The sequence below is a fragment of the Cricetulus griseus genome, assembly GCF_003668045.3.
Source record: "Cricetulus griseus strain 17A/GY chromosome 1 unlocalized genomic scaffold, alternate assembly CriGri-PICRH-1.0 chr1_1, whole genome shotgun sequence".
In the NCBI taxonomy this organism is placed as follows: Eukaryota; Metazoa; Chordata; class Mammalia; order Rodentia; family Cricetidae; genus Cricetulus; species Cricetulus griseus.
The window spans coordinates 49,198,929-49,223,394 of NW_023276807.1; the positions used below are offsets into that span (position 1 = coordinate 49,198,929).

Here is a 24,466-nt window from a genome sequence, read left to right on the forward strand (position 1 = left end):
AGAAATCCATTTCAAGAAAAACACTTTAGAGACTCTCCCAAGTTCTGCTGTCACCCTGGGAACAAGTACCATCAGGCAGGAAATCATCTCAAGGTAAGAGCTACACTAGGAAGGACCTACTATCAGTTTAATGACCCAGTCCTGTCTTGGTCTTGAACATCAGGACTGAGGGACAGGGATGGACCTACAGACAGAACCTGGCATAGACAAGGTGAAGACACCCTCTGCAAGCTTTATTCATTAATAATAAAAGAAATTTTCTCTTAACATTCAACATGTTCTATAATTCATGTTGTTGGACTCAATGCCTACAGACAAAAACTGCTTGACTTAGTCCCAGAAAAGGATGCAAATAGGTATCAGAGGTATGCTCCATCTAGAGCACAAGGATCTTCAAGTATCCCATTATTTATGATGTTTTCTTGATCCACAGCAAACCTGCTGAGGCCCCACCCAACTCTTCCCACTCCAATTCTAGGCCCCACCCACAAGATGATGCTGGTCTTTGAACCTCATTATTAGAAAGAGAAATAAAGACTCTGTAGCCCATAAAAATGAAGGGAGAGTTACAAGAACTATAAATGATATGGTCCAGCAAGTGAAAAGACTAAATGTAAAGTATCCAGGGAAGTAGATCTTTAATGTGACAAAAAATAATTTTGGAAACTAGACCAGTTTCCCCTAAAGGAAATACTCTTGTGATGGAAGCTCCAATCCTTTACTATTAAACCTCTATAGTAAGTACAATGCACAGTGTGTGTGTGTGTGTGTGTGTGTGTGTGTGTGTGTGTGTGTGTGTGTATTCCCAGCTAGGATAAACAGGTAACACTATGCCTTTTCCTTTTGTGTCAACTCTCACACTGTTAGTCAACATCCTTAGTGCTATACTTAGAACTATACTTTCCAAATTTTCACACTCTGGTGATTTTACTATTTCAATAACCTCAGAGCAATGAAAGTACTATCATACATTCCCAGTACAAGAAGAAGCAGTGGCAGGCTTGGTGGCACACACCTTTGATACTGGGCTGGGAGACAGAGGCATAAGGCCATCCTGGTCTGTGCAGCAAGTTCCAGACCAGCCAGGGCTATACATTGAGAATCTATCTCAATAACAAACCATGCCCTCTGCCACACACACACACACACACCAAGAAAAAGGCTGTGGTGGGTCTAATGAACCAAATGACTATATTAGATGTGATTGTTAATAAATCAACAGCATGTTTAAATAGGGCTACAAAAACAATTCAGTAATATACTGATTGGAATGTAAAGGTGCTGTGACCAGAGGTTTGAAGAAATTCAGCCTTAGATTTTTTTTTTTCCAGGAGCAATGGTTCAATACCCGAATGATGGGCAATGCTTAGGTTATCACTCAGAGCAAGGTTATAGAATCATAATTTCCCAAAAGAAGATGAATCAAATATAAGACAGTTGGAAGTGCTCCTGGAGGCCAGACATCCTGGGGAGGGGCAGGCATAGTAGCAATTCATTTAGTCCCAGAGCTCTGAAGGCAGAAGGAGGTGGACCTCTATGAATTCCAGGTCAGCCGGGGGCTACACAGCAAGACTTGGCAGCCCTCTTTACACACACACACACACACACACACACACACACACACACACACACACACACACACACCCCTTGGGAAGCTCATGGAACTTACTGCATCCTTGCTCATCTCTTCTGTCCAAACAGTCTAGCTTCCCATCACATCGCCAACTCTTAGGGATACATCGGGTCTTGTTGTCACAACGCAACGAACAGTCTTCAGCAGGCCTCCAGCAACCCAGTTCATCAGAACCATCGGTGCACTGCTGAGCCCCATCACAGTGGTACCTCTCCTCTATGCACTTGCTTCCATCCAGACACTGGAAGACCCCTAGCATGGAAAAGGCCCAAGACTAGCATTGGTCAGAAGGAAGATTTAAAATGAGATGACCTCATTTTATTCCAGTGTCTGAGGGGGTCTCATTTGATCTACATTCTGATATCTAGTTGACACAGAAGCCAGCTTACTAATGTGCTCAGGTCAATTATCAAATGAGACTTAGTTCAGTTTGGTAACATAATTGACGACTTGTTAAATGACCACCAACTCTTGTAAGCGGGCCATTTAGGTCATTCTGTGGACCAGCCTATAAAAGGCAAATACTGAAACATGTAGCAAATCTAAGGAAGCAACCAGGCAACAGCCACAGGCAGATGGACGAAGTGTGTCCTTAAGGAATCAACATTCCGACAGATGATGGCATGCAAACATGTCCACAGGAAGTTTGGATGTCACAATTAAGGACATACTCTGGCAATTCCTATCGTGTGCCTGAAGATGACTCTGGCACAAAGCACCAAGGACAGGGTGACCAACCTGGTTGATGGCAGACCCGGGAGCAGTTGTCTTCATCTGAGCCATCCTGACAGTCAAGCTCACCATCGCAGAGGGACTCCCTGGGAATGCATCCCTTCCCATCCTGGCAGGGGATAGAGGACCGGGTGCAGAGAACAGGAGGAGGAGAAGAGACAGTAGGCACTGTCTCCATAAGCCCAGGGTCTAGAGTAAATCATGTCACTTCAGCAAATCAGTCCAGGAGGGCCCAGCAGTGGGGCAGATTCCCACTGTCTCCTCCCTTGGAAAGCCACACAAGGACTGAGTGTCCACATGGCTCTACATTATAAGAGCTTGTGGAAGCACCCAATGTAAGTACACTTAGGTAAGTGAGCTACATAGACCCTTATCTATGGGCTTTGAATTTGGGCAAGTTCGTTTCTCCTCCCTGAGCTATCTGATGCTCTGTTTGCATCTGAGAAATGAAAAGCAGAGTGCAACTGCATCACATCATGTTCTATCAATCACAGGCTACACACAGGACGGTGCATAACTGCCAAAAACTTCTTGTCGCAGAATTACTACAATTAACTGGTGTGAACAAACCTACTGCTTTTATTTGGAGTAGGTGTGCTGTCAGTCTACCTGGGTTTGGATAAGTACATTTTATAATGGTGACACAATGATGCCACCTAGGAATATATTTCTCAGAATGTGTCCCTACCCTTAAGTAATGCATGAGAGCCCTTCTGGTTCCCTGACCTGGGATGAGAGCCGGCATAAGCTAGGCACTCATTTGTCGAAATGCAGAAGTAACAGTGCCACAAGTTACTATATAGCATTTGTCAGCAACTACTGCCAACAACAGATGTGTTAGAGATGGAAATAGGATTAAAGCAGGGAGGTTAACTATACCTGCACATGCCCACCTCAGGAATATATCCTTAGATTTGATGCTTTGTGACTTCTAAGATAATGCTTTATCCTGATAAAGCAACCAGTGAGCCAAATGGGTCACCGAGAAGGCTGAGATGGGAGATTGTGTAATGGGATAGAGAGAGAAAATGGTTCCATCCCTTTGGTTTCTATCTTCCTTTATATACCCAGCTGTTTCTACCAAGGAAGCCTCTGAAACTAGGGGAGGGAATTCCTCTTTTTCTGCTTCATAACCTAGGACTGGATGTTTTTCCTTCTGACAAAGGACTATATGAAAGCATGATACAGAAGCCTGCTTTGCCTTGACCCAACCCCAGCAAAAGGAAGAATTATGTTTTCCCTTGGAGCAAGCTAAACACGCCAGTCCAAAAACTTGAAATCCAAAAGACTCCAAAATTTAAAACTCTCTTAATCTAACATGATATCACACACACAAAAAAACCCAAAACAAATAAAAAAACAAAACAACAACAACAAAAAACCTCTACACCTGACTTCATGTGGCAGATCACTCTCCAAAGGCAGGCACACTAAGACTCTTGTAGAGAATAACCTCTAGCTTACTTGCATAAAGTATTCATGAATTATGAATGAATTTTGGGCTTACACTTGGGTTTCATCTATAACGTAGTTCATTATGCATCTGAAGAAGACTCCAAAGCCTAAAACAGAGGTCCAAAACTTGAAATACTTTTGGTCCTAAATATTTTTGGTAGAGGATATTAACTTGTATCCACAGCCTTAGGGGTACATCACAGAGGGTCCCCTGAACAATGTCACTGCTATGTGTCTCATGAAAGACTGGTTTGTTTGGTAAATCAGTTCGGGAACTGTTTATAGCTAGCTATGTTAATATCAGACTAAGAGCCTTGAATACACTAACATGAAAGACCTCTCCCCAAAGGGCCACAGCAGATTGATCTCTCTAAGAACTACTACAACTTTTATGGTCGTTGTTTACTGGCTAAATCTCTTAGGAACTTAGAAAAATGTGTTCAGTTCTTAAACTCCCAGAATATGAACCAGTTATGGAGGGAGACTACTGGAGCGAGGAAGGAAGAGACAACTGCTAATATAAACAAAAGGATACCCAAGATTTTACCCTAAAAAAACATGGGGCATAGTCCCTCAAAGAAAGACTCGCCTGGCACTTCCTGGTTCTCTGCCAAGACGATCATTTTCTTTATGTGTGGCTCCTTCAGTGTGGAGAAGGGCTCCAGTGTCTTCCTGTTCCACAGCGTAAGAGCTGCCTTGTCTGCCGTCACCAGATAAGGCTCATGGGCTGCCATAACCACATCACTCCAAGACTGGTTCAGTGAGCATGTTCGGTTTTTTAATAAACTAAAACTGTGCAACCCTAGGGAAGAATAAGAATCAAGATTGACCTGTCTCCCAAGGCAAGGTGGGAGGCCCATGTGCTATGTGATAAGTCCAAAGACCCAAAGCTCCAAGGAAGCACATTGCCCTCCTTGCAAATTTCAAAGGTTTTAGTTCTGTAGGTTAAAAGTAGCCAGTGAATATCGTAAGCTCCAGTAAAGTGGGGATCTTAGGTCTGACACACAGAGACACCAGCTGTGACCTCACTGTCTCAATGTGTCTTGTGCTGTTAGGTGTTATGACAACCTGACAAAAGCCAGGCTCATCTGTGAAGAGAGCACTTTAATTGAAAAATGCCTCTGTTAGGTTGGCCCAGAGGCAAGCCTGTGGGGTGTTGTCTTGATTAACGACTAATGTGGCAGGTCACAGACTGCTGTTGGTGGTTCCATCCCTGGGCAAGTGGTCCCGGTTACATAAGAAAAAAAACTTAGAAAGCCAGGAGAAGCAAACTAGTAAGCAGCACTCCTTTATGGCTTCTGATGTAGATCCTGCCTCCTGGTTTCTGCCAGGAAACCTGAGTTCCTGCCCTGACTTCCCTGCCGTCGTGATGGAGCATAAGTTGGAGGGCTGGGCAAACCTTTTCCTCTCCAAGTTGCTTTTGGTCATGATTTTTTATCACAGCAATAGAAAAGCAGTGTGTACAAACAAAACAAAACAAAACAAAACAAACAAACAAAAAAACCATGGCTATTATCACGTTACCACGAGGCCCCAAGGTAGCCATTAGGTAAGAAGATGAGCAATCACTGTGAAGTTGCAGCTTACACCTTTTTACCAAGGTGTAACCATTGCTCTGGTACCTCCTTCCCAGAGGATGTTTGTTCCTGCTATTTTTACTTATGGAAGAAAAAACAAATTTGGAACAAACTTTTGGAAAAACAACTACATATATGTTTTTTAAGCTCTTGAGTCTATTATTTCTGGTATTCTATTTTTTTTTAAAGTTTGAAATAAGTGCCTTGCAGTAACTGTCAAATTTTGAGTTAAAGTCTTTGTGGAAGCAATGTTCAGAATAAGTAGGACAGCTAGAAGAAAGATTTTGAATATTCTCTATACAAAGTAACAGCACATGCTTGAGGTGGTGAATATCCTAATTACTATAATTTGATCAATACACATTGTATACTGGTGTCAAAATATCATACTTTACCCCATATGTATGTACAACTATTATGTGTCAGTTAAAAATTTAAAACAAAATTTCCCACCATAGCCCAAAACACATATACTAATTTAAGTTTGAAAGAAATGACTTGAAGCATTAGACTAAAAAAGAGGCTTTGGCATATGGCCTCAGATTCTACCCACGTATTAATGTACAGTACTTACCCAACCCTTTGGTGGTCCAGAGGATACTAGCAGACCCAAGGTCCAAAGCCATCCAAGTGTCTGCTGCCCAGGTGCCTCTCCAAACTTCCTGTCTGTTTTTGCCATCAAGAGTCATGCTTTGCAGGGGCTTCCCACTCTCCACCCAGTACAACACCCGTCTGGGCCAATCAAGTAGCAACTGCAGGATAATGTAACTCGTGCTGTAGAGAGTGTATGATTCCGCGCCGGGAACTCTGGTCTTCTGAATGGTACCTCGGTCACAGGGTAACCAGAACAGGTTCCCGGTGGATATGTCCACATTTGCAGAGCAGACTGTAGAAGGAAGAGAGGCTTCTTTAGAAACGGCTTCTAGGTATATTCATATACTGGCTCAAATGGGTCAAGGAGAGGAGGGAGACCAGTCCCTACAGGAGATACTTCTGTGCAACATGAGACTCATAAAGCCTAGTCTGGATCCAGAAGCTTCTCATTTGAGCTCAAATGGTCCTCACAGCCACCTGGCAAGATCCACTACATCTTGAAGATGTCCAAGTGGCCTGCATTTGAACACAGGCCTGTAACTTCAGAGGAATATTCCTTCTTCTCACAGGTCAACATGCAAATCAATCAATTATACATCAAAGGGCTAGAGCTGAAATTGCTTTAGGAAAATAGACTAGGACAGGTGACATCCCTTCAGATAGAATGCAAGGTCACCAAGAGAAGACACAGGGAATAAAATCTACAATGAGAAGGTGTAGTTACGACAAGGACCAAGTACATTAAAAACATGGGTAATGTGGTGGTTTGAATGAAAATGGTCCTATAGGTTCATAGGGAGTGGCACTATTAGGAGTTGTGGCCTTATTGGGGTAGATGTAGTCTTGTTGGAGGAAGTGTGTTCCTGGGGTTGGACTTTGAGGTTTCAGATGCTCAGGCCAAGCCAAGTGTCATTCTGTCTTCCTGTTGCTTGTAGAACTCTCAGCTACCTCTCCAGGATCATGTCTGCCTGTATGCCATCATGCTTCCCATCATGATGACAATGTATTAAACCTCGGAACTGTAAGCCAGTCCCAATTAAATGTTTTCCTTTATAGGAGTTGCCATGGTCATGATGACTCTTTACAGCAATAGAAACCTTAAGCCAGGTGTGATAATTGAGTTAGGCACTAATTTCCAACACTCTTCCCTTCCTGCTCATGCCTAGTATAGCTAGTTGATGTCAGAGCTAAGCTAGGGATTCATTAAGATTAAGAGCAGGGGGCTGGAGAGATGGCTCAGAGGTTGAGAGCACTGGCTACTCTTCCAGAGGTCCTGAGTTCAATTCCCAGAAACTACATGGTGGCTCACAACCATCCATAATGAGATCTGGTGCCCTCTTCTGGCATGCAGGCATTTGTGGAGGCAGAATGTAAATAAATAAATGTAAATAATAAATAAATAAAATTTTAAAAAAGGAAAATGTTAACAATTCATTAAAAAAAAAAGATTAAGGGCAGTATCCAGCTAGGTAAGAATGCTTTCCTCAAAACCCTGTTTCTCAGTTTCCTCAAATCCATGATAAGGATGCTTCTCTCATGGAGTTGTTACAAGCAGAATTAAAACAGGAAATCTTGCTGGGCATTGGTGGCCTTTAATCCCAGCACTCGGGAGGCAGAGGCAGAGGGAGAGGCAGGCGAATCTCTGTGAGTTCAAGGCCAGCCTGGTCTCCAGAGTGAGTGCCAGGATAGGCTCCAAAGCTATACAGAGAAACCCTGAAAACCAAAAACAAACAAACAAACAAACAAACAAAAAACAAAAAAAACAAAACAAAACAAAACAGGAAATCTTAGAATAGTATCTGTTATTTTATGGTTAAGTTACTATAGCTGACCACACAAACTCACAACAGCCAGGAAATCTGCAAGGTGGAGGTTCACTGTAAGTAATTAAATCAATCATACTGATTTACTAACAGTAATACCCAACTAATATATATTCTTAATTGTCTTATTAAAATTTACTATTACTGGCTTGGAACTCCTTATTGTGGAATTGCATGTGGTTCTGGGTTTGGAATTCTCTATGGATTTTTTAGATTGGTTGAGAAGGGGACATGAGTCTAAAAACAATATTGTTTTTGTTTCCCATATACCTTACACATAAAGCCTCAAAGTAGTTTTATAAAACACTGACTGCACATCACTAAATGAACCATTGTGGATTTGCCCACCTATCTCATCACATAGGCATTCAAGGACATTTAGATTTTTGTGGCAAACTCTATCACACATTTTTTATAGTCAATCATTCCTGAATGGTGAACATACTGTGTAAAGCTTGCTTCCACAAATACTTCTGAAATCCATTTTAACCATGTTACATGGTAGCTTGGAAGCTGGCATTGTGGGAGTATTTACACCATGAAAACTGTCAGCACACATATCTGAGTGTACTTGTTTTGGGGTTGCTGGTTGATTGTGTTTTGTTCTATAGACTAGAGATAATAAATAATTGACCTTTGGCCAAATTTGGTCCACTGCCTTTTTATATAGATAACTTTTCATGGAAGATAGCTAGTATTTCATACCTTGTATAATGCTGTTTTCATGATACAATGACAACTAGCCACCAAATGTGGTGGTTAGTATTGGCACTTCATACAAAGTTTGTGAACCCTTAATCTCTACTTCAGAAAAGGAAGATGAGTAGAGGTGCTTGCCACTGAGTCTGATAAACTGAGTTTGATCCCTGGAACCCACGTAGTGGAAGGAGAGAACTGATTCCTGAAAGCTGTCCTCTGATCTACTCACACACATTCCACTTACATGCGAAATTAAACTCTAAATATCCAACAAATCCAAAAATGCAAGAATCATTTTCTAGTGCTTATAATGTATTATCGAGGTCACTGAAACTATCCTTATGGCACCGAGGAACTAATTCCATTGTGTCTTCATCACTTTGCCTTTGTTTCACTTGTTTATAGAAACAAAAGTATTAAATGGTATTCAACTACACTTCCTCTACAACTTTACCAGATAAAATGTTCAATCTTAGGTTTTTTTAAAAAAATCATAGATTATGCACTATTCATCAGTGAGCTTTATTATAAGCACATGTCAAGGAATATGCATGCATATTTTTCTCCTATTAAGTCTTTGTTTCTGTTTTTTAGTCATTGCTACAAGGTATCTGAGGTGGAATAAAAAGTAATGAAAGGAAGTTTTATTCCTGCCCATGGCTTAGTCTACAGCCATTTGTCACCAGTGCTTCTGGGTCTCTATGTGGTAATACAGGACAAGGTGACAGAGTGCATATAGTGGACTAAGTGTTTACCTCACCATGGCCAGGAAGTTGGCAGGGAGAACACAAGCTGTACCTACTTCCCCCAGCCAGGTTCTGGCTTCTCACAGTCCATTCACTTCTGAACTCCTTGCTGGTTTAATCTATTGATGAAGTCAACATCCTAATGATTAGATCTCAACAATGCCACCTGGAAGCCAAGTCCTCAGACAATATATGACTGGGCCATGGGTGGGATTCCTTTCTTATCCAAACTGCAATACCCAGAAAGCCAGTTGTTAAAGTCATCCTCTTTGTAGCACATCTACAGGGCATGATAGTGAGGACTCAACATTAACTTCCGAAGGGGTAGACAAACACATGAATGGTGACTCAGGGTGAGGGAGTGGTGTATTATGGGGAAGCCAGTACACAGGAGGCTTAATGTACTATTCATTGTTCTTTCTTTAGGGTGGTGGCCCTTCTTTACTACATCACAACCTCTCATGGGAGGAACTTTTTAAAGATTAGGTCAGAATTCTCTCTATATCCATGAAGTCATTCTGGCCCAAGCTCAGTGCTCTCTCTCCCTTGTCAGGCTCTTCAACGTAGAGAGAGCACTCATGTTGAATTACGGATTTCATCTTTGCCCTTTGCGTATTCAAGGTTAAAACCCTACTTGCCAGATTCACAGAATGTTCTTTGAACAATGTCACATTGGTACTTAAAGTCATAGACTATGAAATCCTCTCATTTTGTCACCAAGAATTTTAACTGGAGATTTGGGGCCTCGGTTTTCAACTTGAGCACAAGAGTAATGTGCCCAAGAGAAAACACTGACCTCAGGACACTTAAATGTCCTGATGGGTTTTAACGAGGCCATGTAACCTATGAACATATCTGGCTATCAGGAGTGATACTGTTGTCTTTGTTTTGTTTTTAGCCACTGCTACAGTTTGTTTTGATCTTGAATACCCCACTAAGGTTCACGTGTTAGTGCCTTGATGCCCACCTAGCCTGTGGTGCTATTGGGAAGCTGTGGGACTTTTAATGGATGAGGACCAATGGGAGACAGTCAAGCAGTTGGGAATATGTGCCCTCAAAGTGTCCATGGGCATTCAGTACCTTCTTTTTCCTTTTTTTTTTTTCTCTTTGGTCTTGGGGTGAGCACTTTAGGTCCACAGTCACTTCCCACCACTGGCATCCAGTACTATCACCAGAAAAAAACAATTTGTAAACCTGAATGGACTAAGAGCTAAAACAAACTTTTTCTCTTATTTGTGCCTCATTTGTTCGGTTAGGATTTTCTCTTTACAAATGGACCACCTTGGGCATTTATTATAGTTATGGAAAGCTATCACTGCTCCACAACAGAGCCAGCTCAGATTAAACCAGCAGTCCTTGATACAACTGCAATGCAGAAGCCAATTAGTATGACCGGCCAGTGGGGAGAAAGTAGCATTTCCATTAAGTGGGAAGATGCTCGATAAGGCATCTCACACATAGCTCTTAGGTGCTGTCACGGTTAGTTTGTCCTGAATGTTTTCTGACCGGGGCATTAGAAGTTGCTATTCAGCAGCCATTGTACTTACCCAGCCCTCTGGGTGTCCTGTACATCCCCAAGGAAAGTGGCAAAAGCACTTCTCAAAGTAAGGTATAGCCTTAGCACTTGGCAGAGCACACAGATACAGAAGTTCAGAAATCTAATTACTCGCCCTGGAGCTCAAGTCTCAGTCCTTCACAATGGAGATGTTTGCTGCATTCAGGGAGAACGAGGGGAACTTGAGGAGTGAGGTGCAGCATTTAGGAGTGTGGGAAGGAAAAATATATATTGCCATATTAAGAAAATATCTTGCTTTTTCTCTATGAAATCTGCATTGCAAATGACTTTTAAATTAGAGTATGAGAAATCTGCAATGCAAAACTGAAGAATGAAAGCCCCCCCTTTTTTCCTATTCTTCCCTGACTTAAAGTCAGGAAAGGAAAATAAAAAGAAACCCTTATACCTCTATTTAGTCTTATGGCCAAGGTCATGCCTAAGAACAATGGGTCAATAACAGATACCACATTCAATTAGTCACACCTAGTCTTTGGCATGGAAATACATTCAGACTAGGGATGTTTACACTTTTTTGGCCCTACACATTTTAGAACCAGAAAAGAAAGGAAGAAAACCAGATGGCACCACAGCTCACCTGTGTGCTGGGTCCAAATCTCTTGCTTTTGACCTGAATATCCCGCTGAATAAATGAGACGTCCCTGGGCATTTGACCAATAGATGAGATTCCTCTTCCAATCAATATCCAGTAAGTAGAGATTCCCAGAATGCTCCTCGACTAGAGTTCTCTCTACAGCGGTTCCCATAGCGCTGACTTTCAACAAGTACAGGCGTTTGCCAGAAGAAAACACAACTTTGAATTCTACAAAGGGAAGGGAGAGATTCATTATTTGACCTTTCAGCAGACGAGTCCTGGGGTCCCTTCTGAGAGCTGCCTCATCTCAAGCTCGGGCACGCATACAAGTGTCTTCTTATATCTCTGTCTCTGCAGCACACACACATGACCACATGACCACCATAACCTCTAAAGACATGGGTTGCTTAAGCAAATACTAGTGTTGCTTAGCTTTCCCAAGGCACTGAATATCTCTGGTTTTGAATGGAAGGCTAAAGCTGGATCACTGGAATGCTGTACCACTTGACTGAATGTCTTGCTACTGGGGATTTTTTGTTTGTTTGTTTGTTTAATTTTGTTTTTTGAGATATTATTTTTTAATGTAGTCCAGATTGTAGATCAAGCTGGCCTTTAACTCAGAGATCCACCTGTCTCTGATTCCTGAGTGCTGGGATTAAGGGTGTGCACCACCACCTCGAGGCTACTAGAGATTTTTTAATGCTTTCTCTTACTTAAAGAAAAATTGAGTATGTGGTTTAACAGCACACAATATATAATGCTCAAAACTAAATCTGGGAAGATTGCTTGGCAACTGCAGTTTATCCCACCACGGTCCATTCAAAGCTGGTCCTGTGAACTGTCTTTAAAAATAAGTTGGAGCATAAACATATTTACATGATTTATTCTTCTTAAAACTTTCATGTTCTAGTTTTAAAAACCCAATAGGTTAAGTAGAAATACTCAATAGATTGTGTAAATTTTAATATTTTAGTGATAAAACAACAACATGGGGGAATTTGTGTTAACAATACTAGACTAAAACAGCGTTCAAGCAGAGACTTTGCTTACAAACTAAGTCAGGATATGTAATAGGGTTCATAGAAGACACTTCTATTGATTCACTTGTGAAATTTTCATGCATGCCTGAATTATGCATGCCATTTTATGCTTTAAAGAAATCAAATCCAATCTTCTGGTAATAGATGAACTAGATACATAAAGCAGAATATCGCTTAGCCTTCAAGAGGAGTAGAGAGCTCATGAAATGACTAGGGAGGTACAAGTGCTTGACACACAAGACTGAGAGCCTGGGTTCCATCTCTGGAGCCCACAGAAAGGTGGGAGGACCAACTCCACAGAACTGTTCTCTGATGGACACATGCACACAGTAGTGCCCATGTGCTCCCTCTCACAATAATAGTAAACAAAATTGAAAAATAAAGTAGGATGAAGTCAGGAGTTGTGATGATCAGAAATGGAATCTGTCATATTCTTAGGCTAAACTGGAGCAAACCTTCTTGAACTGCATCCATTTCACCAGGGAACTTACCACTGCATGTGCCAGAAGGTAAAAGAAACAGTCCCTCTGGACAGACACACTTGTAGCCCTTGGGATGGACAGGGGACAGGAGGCATAGGTGGCTGCAAGAACCTGGAATACATGCCAAATGTCTGCCTGTTTAAAAAGAAACAGTAGATAGATTCAGGTTCTCTGTCCAAACCATTCAGAACTCAGTACTGAAGAAGAGGTAAGCTGGTCTGCCTTAAGAAGAATCCAAATATACTTGTCACCTTACATGGGTGTGCTGACCTTTGAACTATGCTGGTCTCCTGACTGGCTGTCATACAAGTGTTCCAATGTCTTAAAATATGGTCAAGAAACTTTAATCAACTGCACCTTCTCCCTTGGAGTTAAGGAAGAATGGTTACTGGGAGACTCCCTTAAAGGCATCTGTATTCTCAACCATGGTTAGTTTCTAAGACACACTTAGCCTGGCAGGGTGAAGCATGCCTTTGATTCCAGCACTCAGGTGGCAGAGGTGTGAGTACAAGACCATTAAGTTCCAGGACAGCCAGGACCACATAAAGATACCCTGTCTCAAAAACCCAAAAAATAAAAATAAATAAAAAGACACATTACACAGCAGCATCTGGGTTGACTATGATACACAATTTATGTTAGCAAATGCTTTTAATTCCTTCCTGGTGAACATTTGATTTCTGGCTAGGAGCCAGATACCAGGCTTTGTTTTGTTTTTCCCTTATTAGTCCAGATGTCAATGAATATAATCCCCACCCTCCCCTCCATGGACATCTTAGGCTTCCTTTTTCATAATTATTCTTTTAGATTAATTTATGTTATTACCTTTTATGCATAAGTGTTTTGCCTACATGTATGCATGTGCACCACATACATGCCTGGTGCCTGAGAAGAGGGCATTGGATTCCCTGGGATTGTAGTTACAGACAGTTGTGAGCCATAATCAGGTGATAAGGATTGAACCTGCATCCTCTGGAAGAAAGGCTAGTGCTCTTAACTGATGAGCTAACTCCAGCACAGAGCTTATATTTTCAAAACCCCAGGCTCTAAAAATCCACCTGATGCTTTAGCCAGACACAGGGCACAGAACTTGGAATGAGCTTCCCCATGATGCTTTTGATCATATTTAGAAGTCCTATGGACAGCTGGAAGGAGAAGGGACCAAAACACATCTGGTCTCAAAACAGCAAGTTTTGACCACATACTGAGTTTTCATCTTGGGCAGTTTCCATCTCAGCAATTCAGAAGCAAGAGGGTCACTTACTCTTGGGCTGCTGGGACTTGTGGAGGACTAAGAGAGCAGACACGGAGGCTTGGAGCAACACCTGTCTCTCCTTTGGACTCCTGGGTGAGGTACGAATCACTTGAGTTTGATTTGCCCAGAAGAAGGCATTCTCAAACACAGCCAGGCCAACGGGGTCTTCACCATCCAAAAATATCCCAGGAAAGGTGTACCTCCCACTGCCGTCCACTTTCACTGTCTCTATGGACTGAAGGATTAGAGTCTCGTGAGTTAGAGATAGCATCAGAGATTTCTGGGAGCTGATTAGATATGCCTGTGACATCAAGCCTATAAGGAGGAATTCATCTAAGATCATGGAGTCTATTGTCAAAGTCATCACATGTAGTGATTCTTGCTCAGATTTGAATTGCTATCCCATGTGCTCTACATCCAGACATGTTCCGATGCCGTTCACTCTGTTCTGTGACTGCCGCACAAGGTAGGTGTTTTATGTATTCTCAGAGAGAGCCATGAGTACCCACAAAAGCATCCTGAACAGCCTAAATCACAAGTAGGAAACAAGACTTGGAAATGTGACTCACCAAGCTGTGAATTTCTGCTTTTAGTCACTATGTCATCGTGACCTTTTAGTTTGTCATTCCCATATTGGGATATTAGAAACTGCAACATTAGGCCTTGGAGTTCTGAGTATAGCTCTAAAGCGCCTAAGTAACTATATGCTTCCATGGAAATTCCCAGAAATCTTAAAAACATCTTGTAAAATGGGTACAACATAAATCATGTCCTTTATAACTGCAAAAAAAAAAAATGTAACACTATTGGGCTATAGAGTATGTAAAAAAAAGAAAAAAAAAGCACACCGAGTCTCCCAAGCTGTTGGCACAGTCTGTTCTACTGGAAGATGCTTTGCAATTAAACCTTGCTTTTCTTGTTTTTGCAGTGCAAATTACTGCATGGAGTTAATGCTGGCCATCACAGAAACAGGTGCATACCTGTAGACCTATTCCTAGCTCCTAGCAAAGGAGAGTTCCCATTTCCTCTAGGCCTATCTGTAGTACCTCTTTATAGCCACTGATCCAGTAGAGTCTGCCAGTCACATGATCAAGTGTCAGTCCCAAAGGCTCCTCTGTGGTCACCACTGCTAGTGTCTTCCTGTCAGAGCCATCCATTCCTGCAGTCTCAACAGTCTTCACCCTGTTCTCACCTCTATTTATCCAGTACAAATACCTGCAAGCAGCAGGAGTACACGGTTTTCAAAACAAAAATGCCTTCACTTATGTCCACACATTATTCTCAACAACTCCCTTAGTTCTCTCCTATGAGCTTTGTTAATGTCCTGCTACCCAAAGCTGGACAGCTCAGTTCCCATATTCATCAGGCATGGAAAGGCTTGGCTACATGGAATTCAGTCAAAGATGTACAAACAATTTTGTGGAGCAAATGAAACCTTAGGGCTGGCATGCTCTCTTCTTAAGTATGTAAAATGCCAAGAGATTTTGGGGTGCATTCCAAGAGAAACACTACTTACTTCTTTGCAGGAAACACCACCAGCTCCTCTGGCACAAGATCCTTTTCCAAGATTTTGACATAGCCTCTGCCATCACTTAAGCCAGCACAGATGACCCTTGCAGAACTACTAGCCCAGTACAACTGTCCCGTGAACCAGTCCAGAGAAACACTGCTCACGGGGGGAAGTTCTGCTGACACAGGAGACGGAGTTACACTTGCAGTTTTTTATGCCTATGTTTGCTTTGAAAATAGTATTTGACAAGACTTTTCAACAACTGATTTGGATCTATATGATGCAGCAGATAGGACTCAAAGAATAATGGCCAGAGGCATTCCTCAGAGTCTCCAACATGCATGGAGCACCCAAGGAGAAGCCCAAGCAAAGAGTATGAGAGCGTGTGGCCTCAACTCAGACCCTGGCCACCACTGAGATCTCTGAGAATTATGATGAGTTCTGTCTGCCACTAACCTTCTTCACTATGCCCTTCTTCACTATGTTACGTGGTTAATTCCTACCTCTACCTAGAGAGATGAACTCTGGCTAGTGTCCTCATCTTAGAGAGGCAGTTCAAAGGAGTTAAGACCCAAGTTCAAATACCTAGTGATGGAGAAGATGCTGGCTTAAGGCTACATCCCAAGATTTATACCTTTCTTAAAAGCACTTTCAGGGAACAAGCAATGTTGTGTGATGCCCTTATGGAGCCACCCTATCACATACATGTCTCATATTGGAATTTTATACACTCTCATGCCTCATAACAGGTAAATCATAAAAGCTTTCCCATATATAGATATAGATATTTATCAGATAGAGATGAAGATACTTCTTACAGTATGCTTAAGTTGAATGTGGGTTGTATCACAAAGAGACAATTGGTTAAAGGCTTGGCCCCCACCTTGTGGGCATTATTATTGGCAGGTAGTAGAAACCTTTAAATGAGGGGTCTACTAAAATATTTTAGGTCATTGGGAATATCCCTTTGAAGGGGAATGTAGGATGATGTTCTGGTCCTCTCTCCCTTTCTTTCCCAGCTGTCATGGAGTGAGCAGCTTTCTCCCCCACATTTCTGCCTTGATGTGCTGCTAATTGGCCACTCCAAAAATCTGAACTCAAAAAAGAACTTCTTCTTGTTTAAGGTTGGCAGTCTCAGGAATTTTATAGCAGTAATGTGGGAAGCCTTAAGAAGTTAAATTTTAATGCCAAAAAACATACCTGGGTAGAGAGGAACAGAGTTTGGCTTCCCAAGGATGTATACATTCAAGACTTTGTCTACCCAGAAGTACATGTTTCTATTCAGGTCATAAGCAACAGAACTGGGCCTTGATTTTACAGAGATCAACATCTCATAGATGCCCGTTCTTCGGTCCAGGATACCAAGCTCTTTATCTGCTGCTATAAGAATTTTAACATCATCATCTGCAGTAGAAGGAAGATAGTAACATATTATTCTTTTGTGACTTTCCCTTTAACTAAAGACATCATTCCTTCATCTAGATGTAAACAAAGCATCCCTAAAGCATAAACAAAGCTCACTCTGAGATTTGTGGGCTGTCTTAGTCCCTCCTTTCCCCTGACACTTTAAAGATAATTGTTGGAACATAATTGCATTATTTGATTTCAGATTTAGATGCTCCCACCTAGACAGAACTCCAATACATGCTTGTCACATAGCAGTCAGATATGAGCAACCTGAGGCAAAGAAGCACAGGCCAAATTAAAACTCAACTGGCTGATTCTCTGGAGCTCCTAATTCTATAGCCTACAGAGTAACTATGCCATTTTAAAGATACTCAATGCAACTGACAATCTGGTTAGACAATTCCTGTCACAGTAACAGCATCTTTGGAATAGAGCAGAAGCTGGGCTTGATTTGACTATAGAACTCACCTGTAACTTGGCAGTCTGTGCCGTTGTAGAGCTGGTAACCTTGAATACAGCCACAGGAATAAGAGCCTGGTGTGTTATGACATAGTTGGCCACAAGGATCATATGCCAGAGAGCACTCATCTACATCTGATGACAGAGAGTCGTAAGTTAGAGATGACCCAGGAGCTATAGCTTCAGTATTTTAGTGCACAGAAATTACGGGCTCACCACAGATCCCATTCATATGAATATAAATCAGCTGAAGCTTCTGGACAGTGAGCCCTGATGTGGTTGGCATAAAATACAATCTGTTAATCCAGCAACATTTTTAGGCTATACTTTTAGCCAGTCACACCAGAATCTGTTTCAGAATGGCAAGTGTTGGGGCCGAGAGTTGCCACAGAACACTTTATCTAAGCAGACACAAAAGGGCATGCTCACAGATATGATACCGAATTGAACTAAGGTTCTATTGGTTTTCAGAGTCTATGGGCAGGAACTAGGCTTGGTGAAATGCACCCGTTAACCTAGTACTGGGGAGATGGAAACAGGAAAATCAAAAGTTCAAGTTCATCTTCAGCTACGTTGTAGGTTCAATTCTACCCTCTACTACATGAGACCTTGTTTCAAACAATGACAAAAACCAAACAGGACTCTCCCTCAGGTAAACAACAAAATTATGTGAGATTTATTTATTTATAATAGGAAGGAAAGTGGTTCCTTGGGGACATTTTAGGAAAAAGTTATTCCTCCTAAACCACATAATCCTAGTGCATAACAATATTTTTCAGTCACAGGATAATCGATGCATGGCCACAGTCAAGTTCATAGCCATCCAAGCTTTGCCATGAGTCAGAACCCAAAAAGTGTGCTGCAACCCTACCTGGATGCTTCTCTGGGTCATGACCAGCTTCTAATGAAGAATTAATAATCCAATAACTTAAATTTAATTTAAACAATAAAATAAATTAAATTAAATTGTCAAGACTTATTAAATTTTAATTATAAGTAATAAACTTCAAAGTGGGTTCATAACATCTCTCTTTTTTTTTATTTAACTGTCTTCTCTTTTTTTGCAGATATTTTATTTGAATTAGAAACAAGATTGTTTTACATGTTAATCCCAGTTCGCTTCTCCCTCCTGTCCTCCCCTACCACCACCAACAACTAAAACCCTACCTATCACATATCCTTTCTGCTTCCCCTGGATGGTGAGTGAGGCCTTCCATAGGGTGTCATCAGAGTCTATCATATCCTTTGGGATAGGGCCTAAGCCCACCTCTGTATGTCTTGGCTCAGGAAGTATTCCTCTATGTGGAATGGGCTCCCAAAGTCCACACCTGTGCTAGGGATAAGTACTGAACAACTACAGGAGGTCCTGTAGATTTCCGAGGTTTCCTCACTGAAACCCATATTCCTGGGGTCTGGATCCCATGCTGGTATTCCAGCTATCAGTCTGGGGAGCAAGAGTTCCCTGATGTTCAGGTCAGTTGTTTCTGTGGGTTTCACCAGCCTGGTCTGGACCCCTTTGCTCTTCACTCGTCCTTCTCTGCATCCGGATTCCAGTTCAGTTCAGTGATTAGTTGTGGGTGTCTACTTCTACTTCCACCAGCTGCTGGATGAGGGCTATCAGGGGGCATATAAGTCAGTTATCAATCTCAGTATCAGGGGAGGGCATTTAAGGTAGCCTCTCCTCTGTTGCTGAAGATTGTTAGCTGGTGTCATCTTTATAGATCTCCAGACATTCCCCTAGTGCCTGATTTCTCTGTAAACCTAAAATGTCTCCCTCTATTATGGTATCTCCATTCTTGTTATCTTCTATTCTTCCCCTGACTCAACCTTTCTGCTCCCTCATGTCCTCTGCATCTCTCCTCTTCTCCCCTTCTCATTGTCCTAGCTCCCTCCCCTCTCTTCCCATGCTCCCAATTTACTCAGGGGATTTTGACCCTTTCCCCTTCTCCTGGGGACCATGTATGTCTCCCTTAGGGTCCACCTTGTTTACTAGCTTCTCTGGCAGTGTGGATTGTAGGCTGGTAATCCATAGAAAAAATGTGGTACATTTACACAATGGAGTACTACTCAGCGGAAAAAAACAATGGATTCTTGAAATATGCAGGAAAATGGATGGAACTAGAAGAAACCATTCTGAGTGAGGTAACCCAATCACAAAAAGACAAACGTATGTACTCACTCATATGTAGATTTTAGACATAGAGTAAAGGATTACCAGCCTACATAACATCTCTTGATGAAGTCTTAATTTAAAGCCAATGTAGACTATGATTTTATAGCCTTCCCAGGTGGGTAGGCCTGCAAGTCCATCATGAAGAGAGGACTGAGTACAAAGATAAGGCCCAGAGCAGAACTCAACCTGTCTTTTGGTGAACACATTCAACACAGCAGATCATTTATGTTTGCATTATACTTCAACCTAAATTATCATCCTGTATTGTTATAGATAGGTGCTATAGGTTACTGGTCTTTTTCCATTATTAAGAATAGTGAAGATATGTAAATTTTATTTTAGCCATTCTGCTTCCATTATCCCATTTTACAAAGGAGAGAAATGAAATCTGAGGACTGAATGGCCTGGAGAAAGTCAGCTAAAAGGGACAAGGAAGAACAAAAATACAATGTACTTTAAGTCCACCATCTGTCCAGCCTTGGTTGCAGAGACCTGAGGATTGGCTGTGATGTGAGGAGGATATTTGTTCAGTGACAGAAATTCTTTAAGCTCCATAAGGTAGGACACTAAACTTAGTAATTCGTCTTTGGTCAATAATTGACTTGCAATTCCCATAAACTAGAATAATAATTAGAATTGACAAGGAAATTAAAATTTTGTCCTTTATGGAAATAGGTGTGCTCCAACCATTCCACTTGTGGAATACAGCCAGATAACTGAAAACAAGGATCAAAATGTATATTCCTACAGCAAAAGCTATGCTAATGTTGTACACACACACACACACACACACACACACACACACAGCAGAAACAACCCAAATGCACCATCAATAGCTGAATAGGTAAAATACAGTACAAGCAAAACATGGAATTTCACTCAGCCTTTAAAAGGAAGGGAATACTGACACATGGATGAACCCTAGAGATATGTGACACACAAAAGGACAAACACAGTGTGACTCCACTTATGTGGCAATTCGTAGAATATACAAATTCACAGGAACAGTCAGGAGAGGCTAACATAAGTTAAAGGCTGTGGAGCTTAGGGAGTTATTGTTACATAGAGAGAATTTCTATCTGAAACGATGAAAAGAGCTAGAAATGCATGGTGGTGACACTTGTACATTATAAATGTAAACATCAGTAACAGTACACTTAAAATGACTAAAATTCATATTGTGTACATGACTAAAATTCTTATTGTGTACAATAAGAATGTTTCTAAAAGATGAGGCAGGTGAGCTCTGACCTCCACAGCTCCATCCATCAGGCTGTAACTGCCACCCTGATGCACAGGAACATTGGACACCCCATCGGGTATCACTGCATGACCCCTCACAGCCACCATTCAGCAGGGAACAGGTTTTACCTATAGGGACAAGGTAGAACTCCATGGAGATTAATGCTTTAAAACCATGTTATATCATGCAACTTCTGTGCCGGGTGAGGAACAGATGACCACTTAGGGACAACCCTTGATCCTGCCCTCTCACCTGGGAGTATGGGGCTGGGGAAAGATAGGCAGCCTAGGAGCAGGGCAGTGGCATTTCTTTCCAAGCTATCATATGGATGATTTCACGTGCTGGTGTATTTTTTTCCCTTTTATAGAAAAGCCAAGACCCCCTTGGGTGTTTCCTGTGGGGTCCATGGGTAATGGGGACACTTGGCCCTGTATGTTGTGTTTATGAATGCAATAGAGTTATCTATGTCAGAACCAAAGCTGTGCTTGGTTTGCTCATACTCCCACTTGGGTTCTGATGGTACAAAATTTCTTCAGAAGCCTTAGGGGGAGTCTTTAGAGGCACAGGGGATAGGAGACAGATGACAAAATGACTTAAGGTAAGATGCTCACTCTTTTTGCTTGTAGTGACTGGTTTTGTGTGTCAACTTGACACAAGCTAGAGTCATCAGAAAGAAAGGAGTCTCAATTGAGAAAATGCCTCCATGAGATCCAGGTGTAAGGCATTTTTTTCAATTAGTGACCAGAAAGGGGAGGGCCCACTGTGGGTGGTGCTATCCTGTGCTGGTAATCCCTGGTTCTAGAAGAAAGCAAGCTGAGCAAACCAGGGGAAGTAAGCCAGTAAGCAGCAGCACCCCTCCACGGTGCAGAGGCTACACCCTCTGCATCAACTCCTGTATCTAGATTCCTGTCTTGACTTCCTTTGGTGATGTAGAAGTGTAAGCTGAATAAACCCTTTCCTCAACAACTTGCTTTGTGGTCATGGTATTTCATCACAGCAATAGAAACCCTAAGACACTTTTCTTGCACATCCAACAGTGATTGTTTTAGTGAAAACCAGAAGGTCAAAAAGTCCATTACATCCTGCTGATTGTGGCACATGCCTTTAATCCCAGCACTCCGGGAGGCAGAGGCAAGTCTACATATCAAGTTCCAGGACAGCCAGGGCTACACACAGAGAGAAACCTTGTATAAAAAAATCAGAGTTACTTTTCAACAACCTCTCTCCTCACCAGAAAAGATGCTTTCTGAGGTTTTTATCATCCTTGGAGAATTCTATCTTATTTTTTTCTTAAATAAATTGATTCATTCCTCCCCCAGACATTTGCCAAATGGTTTCTGTTGCTTTCACTGGTTTTTAAGGTTTGATTGTATTGAATCTGCAAAGTTGTGCTGGGTCATATAAGATCCCCAAGCTGAAAGCTGAGCAAAAGCGTTTGTGTGCACCAGGCTCAGTGGAGGTTCCCTGTAGAGGGGTTTCTAGATTGGTGAAGGATGTATAGTACTATAGATGGCTGAGCTTCAGCCAGGGGTGTGGCCCTTGCCACTTGTATGCCACCAACATTAGAGGCTACACTCATGGCTTTATCCCAGACTTCCAAAGCAGTACAATATTTATGTTTTTAGCTAACCCATCTCCTTAAAGCTACACAATGAAAATAGCTCTTGAAGTTTTGCAAGTTAAGGGATTTTGCTCATATTCACAAAACCAAAGCCAGGAGCTTTAATGTAATAAATGAAATGCAAGATAGTACAATGTAAGGGACAAAGGTAATTGCCCATGTATGCATTTCATTTTAAGCATTCTCCCAAGGAGTTGGCCCCGATGATAACTGTTAGGGTTGGAATCTAAATGTCACCTCCAGACTCTCGTGTTTGAACATGCACTCCCCAGATAATGGTGCTATTTTAGGAAGCGTAGGACCTTTGGGACACGGGAACTAGCTAGCAAAAGTGGGCCACCGGGGGTATGTCTTTTACAGTTACAGCTGTCTTTTACAGTTACAGCTTCAGCCCCATCTCTCTGCATCCCATTTTGCAGAGATGAGCAAAGCAGCAAACACATACCCAGGATGCCCTTGGACAGCCGTCTCACCCAGCCTGTGACTGCCAGCCAAAATAAATCCTTCCACCCTTAATTGCTTCTGCCAGCTATTTTGTCACAGTCAATCAAGTAGTAATTAGTCCAGTAACTAAGGCAGTAAGCTAGTTCATCCCATTTTCCCACCTCCCGGCTGAAGCTGAGGAAGCAATTTCTTACCGCACATACTGGGTTCATCAGTACCATCTGTGCAATCGGCTTCCCCATCACACATCCGAGACTCTGGAATGCATTTCCCTCCATCACAGCTAACAGTGCCTTCTGGACAGGAGGCTGTAGAGGAAGCTGAACATTCTTTTTCACTACTACTTATAGGACAGGAGTGTAGTCAGAGACTATCGTTTCAGTGGGTTATGTGGCAATATTCCCATAGCCCAAGCAATTCAAGGCTGGAAAGTAAAGCTTGTCATTTCAAACTGATTTTTTTTTTCAGAGAATTAGGGCTTTAGACTCAATCATAAAAATAGCAAGACATCTGGGCACTCGATGGAAAGTATGTTAAACTTGACTGATCTAGCTTCAAATAGTTGGAATTAAAATTGTACTAGAGTCAGTCGCTTGACCCAAAATGAGTATTCCTTTAAAAGGCACTTAATTGTACAAATGTTAGAAGCGGAGCATGCTAAATTTTGCAGCTTTAACTCCACAAAAGTTTGAGATTTTAGTTCATCAGGAAACTAGAGGCACCACTATCCTGGGGTTGGGGGTTGTTCAGGAAAGAATGTAATGCTCGCCACACTTTGGGGTTGGGCTTTGCACTTTTTAGTGGGAATTTTTTCACCCTCAGTGTTCACTATGTGGGAATAGGTGTCATCTGTTGTTAGGCTTCCTGCATAGACTGGTGCTCAGGTGTTCTACAGATGGCTCATCAGCACTGGGAACAAACTGGGCAGTGCTTATTTAGCATATACATTACAAGAGTTTTTATTTAAGCAGCCTTTTGTGTTTCCATGGATAACTATGCATTGGCTATTGTTAGGGAGCAACCCGCTTTTAGATAGAGGATAGTAGCCTCAGTGATAGGGATTAAATGTAGCTGCAGAACAGCCCATGTGCTACACCCAGCCCTTGAAACTTAAGTGGGGAAGCCAGAGATGTATGTACATACGTATGTACGTACCACAGTCCTCCTCATCTGAGGCGTCACCACAATGATCGATGCCATCACACTTCCAGGTGTCCATGATGCATGCCCTGTTCTGGCATTGCCACTGCCCAGCCAGGCAATGGCTGTGGGGAAAGTGTGCTTTTGTGGACTCATCTTCACTGTCCTGATGGCCATCACAGCGTTCCCCAGCATCCAGACACTGAGCCTTTCCCGGACACTGGATTTTGTAGTCTGGACAGGCTGTCAAGCACTCTGAAAGGCAGGAATTAGGTGGGCGAGGCAG

At 42.0% G+C, this 24,466-nt stretch overlaps 1 protein-coding gene across 1 annotated transcript in view; it reads right to left on the bottom strand.

The window, feature by feature from the left end:
- LOC103160853 (prolow-density lipoprotein receptor-related protein 1) overlaps nucleotides 1-24,466 on the bottom strand; it is a 49,173-nt gene that overhangs the window by 18,139 nt on the left and 6,568 nt on the right. The window contains exons 4-17 of the mRNA XM_027391243.2: nucleotides 24,196-24,435; nucleotides 23,235-23,360; nucleotides 20,984-21,103; nucleotides 17,569-17,694; nucleotides 16,894-17,097; nucleotides 15,700-15,868; nucleotides 15,230-15,398; nucleotides 14,193-14,418; nucleotides 12,938-13,063; nucleotides 11,410-11,634; nucleotides 5,972-6,283; nucleotides 4,410-4,622; nucleotides 2,372-2,554; nucleotides 1,670-1,885 (exon numbers count right to left, since the gene is read on the bottom strand). Coding sequence (XP_027247044.2) covers nucleotides 1,670-1,885; nucleotides 2,372-2,554; nucleotides 4,410-4,622; nucleotides 5,972-6,283; nucleotides 11,410-11,634; nucleotides 12,938-13,063; nucleotides 14,193-14,418; nucleotides 15,230-15,398; nucleotides 15,700-15,868; nucleotides 16,894-17,097; nucleotides 17,569-17,694; nucleotides 20,984-21,103; nucleotides 23,235-23,360; nucleotides 24,196-24,435 — 2,655 coding nt within the window. The remainder of the gene's footprint in view (nucleotides 1-1,669; nucleotides 1,886-2,371; nucleotides 2,555-4,409; nucleotides 4,623-5,971; nucleotides 6,284-11,409; nucleotides 11,635-12,937; nucleotides 13,064-14,192; nucleotides 14,419-15,229; nucleotides 15,399-15,699; nucleotides 15,869-16,893; nucleotides 17,098-17,568; nucleotides 17,695-20,983; nucleotides 21,104-23,234; nucleotides 23,361-24,195; nucleotides 24,436-24,466) is intronic.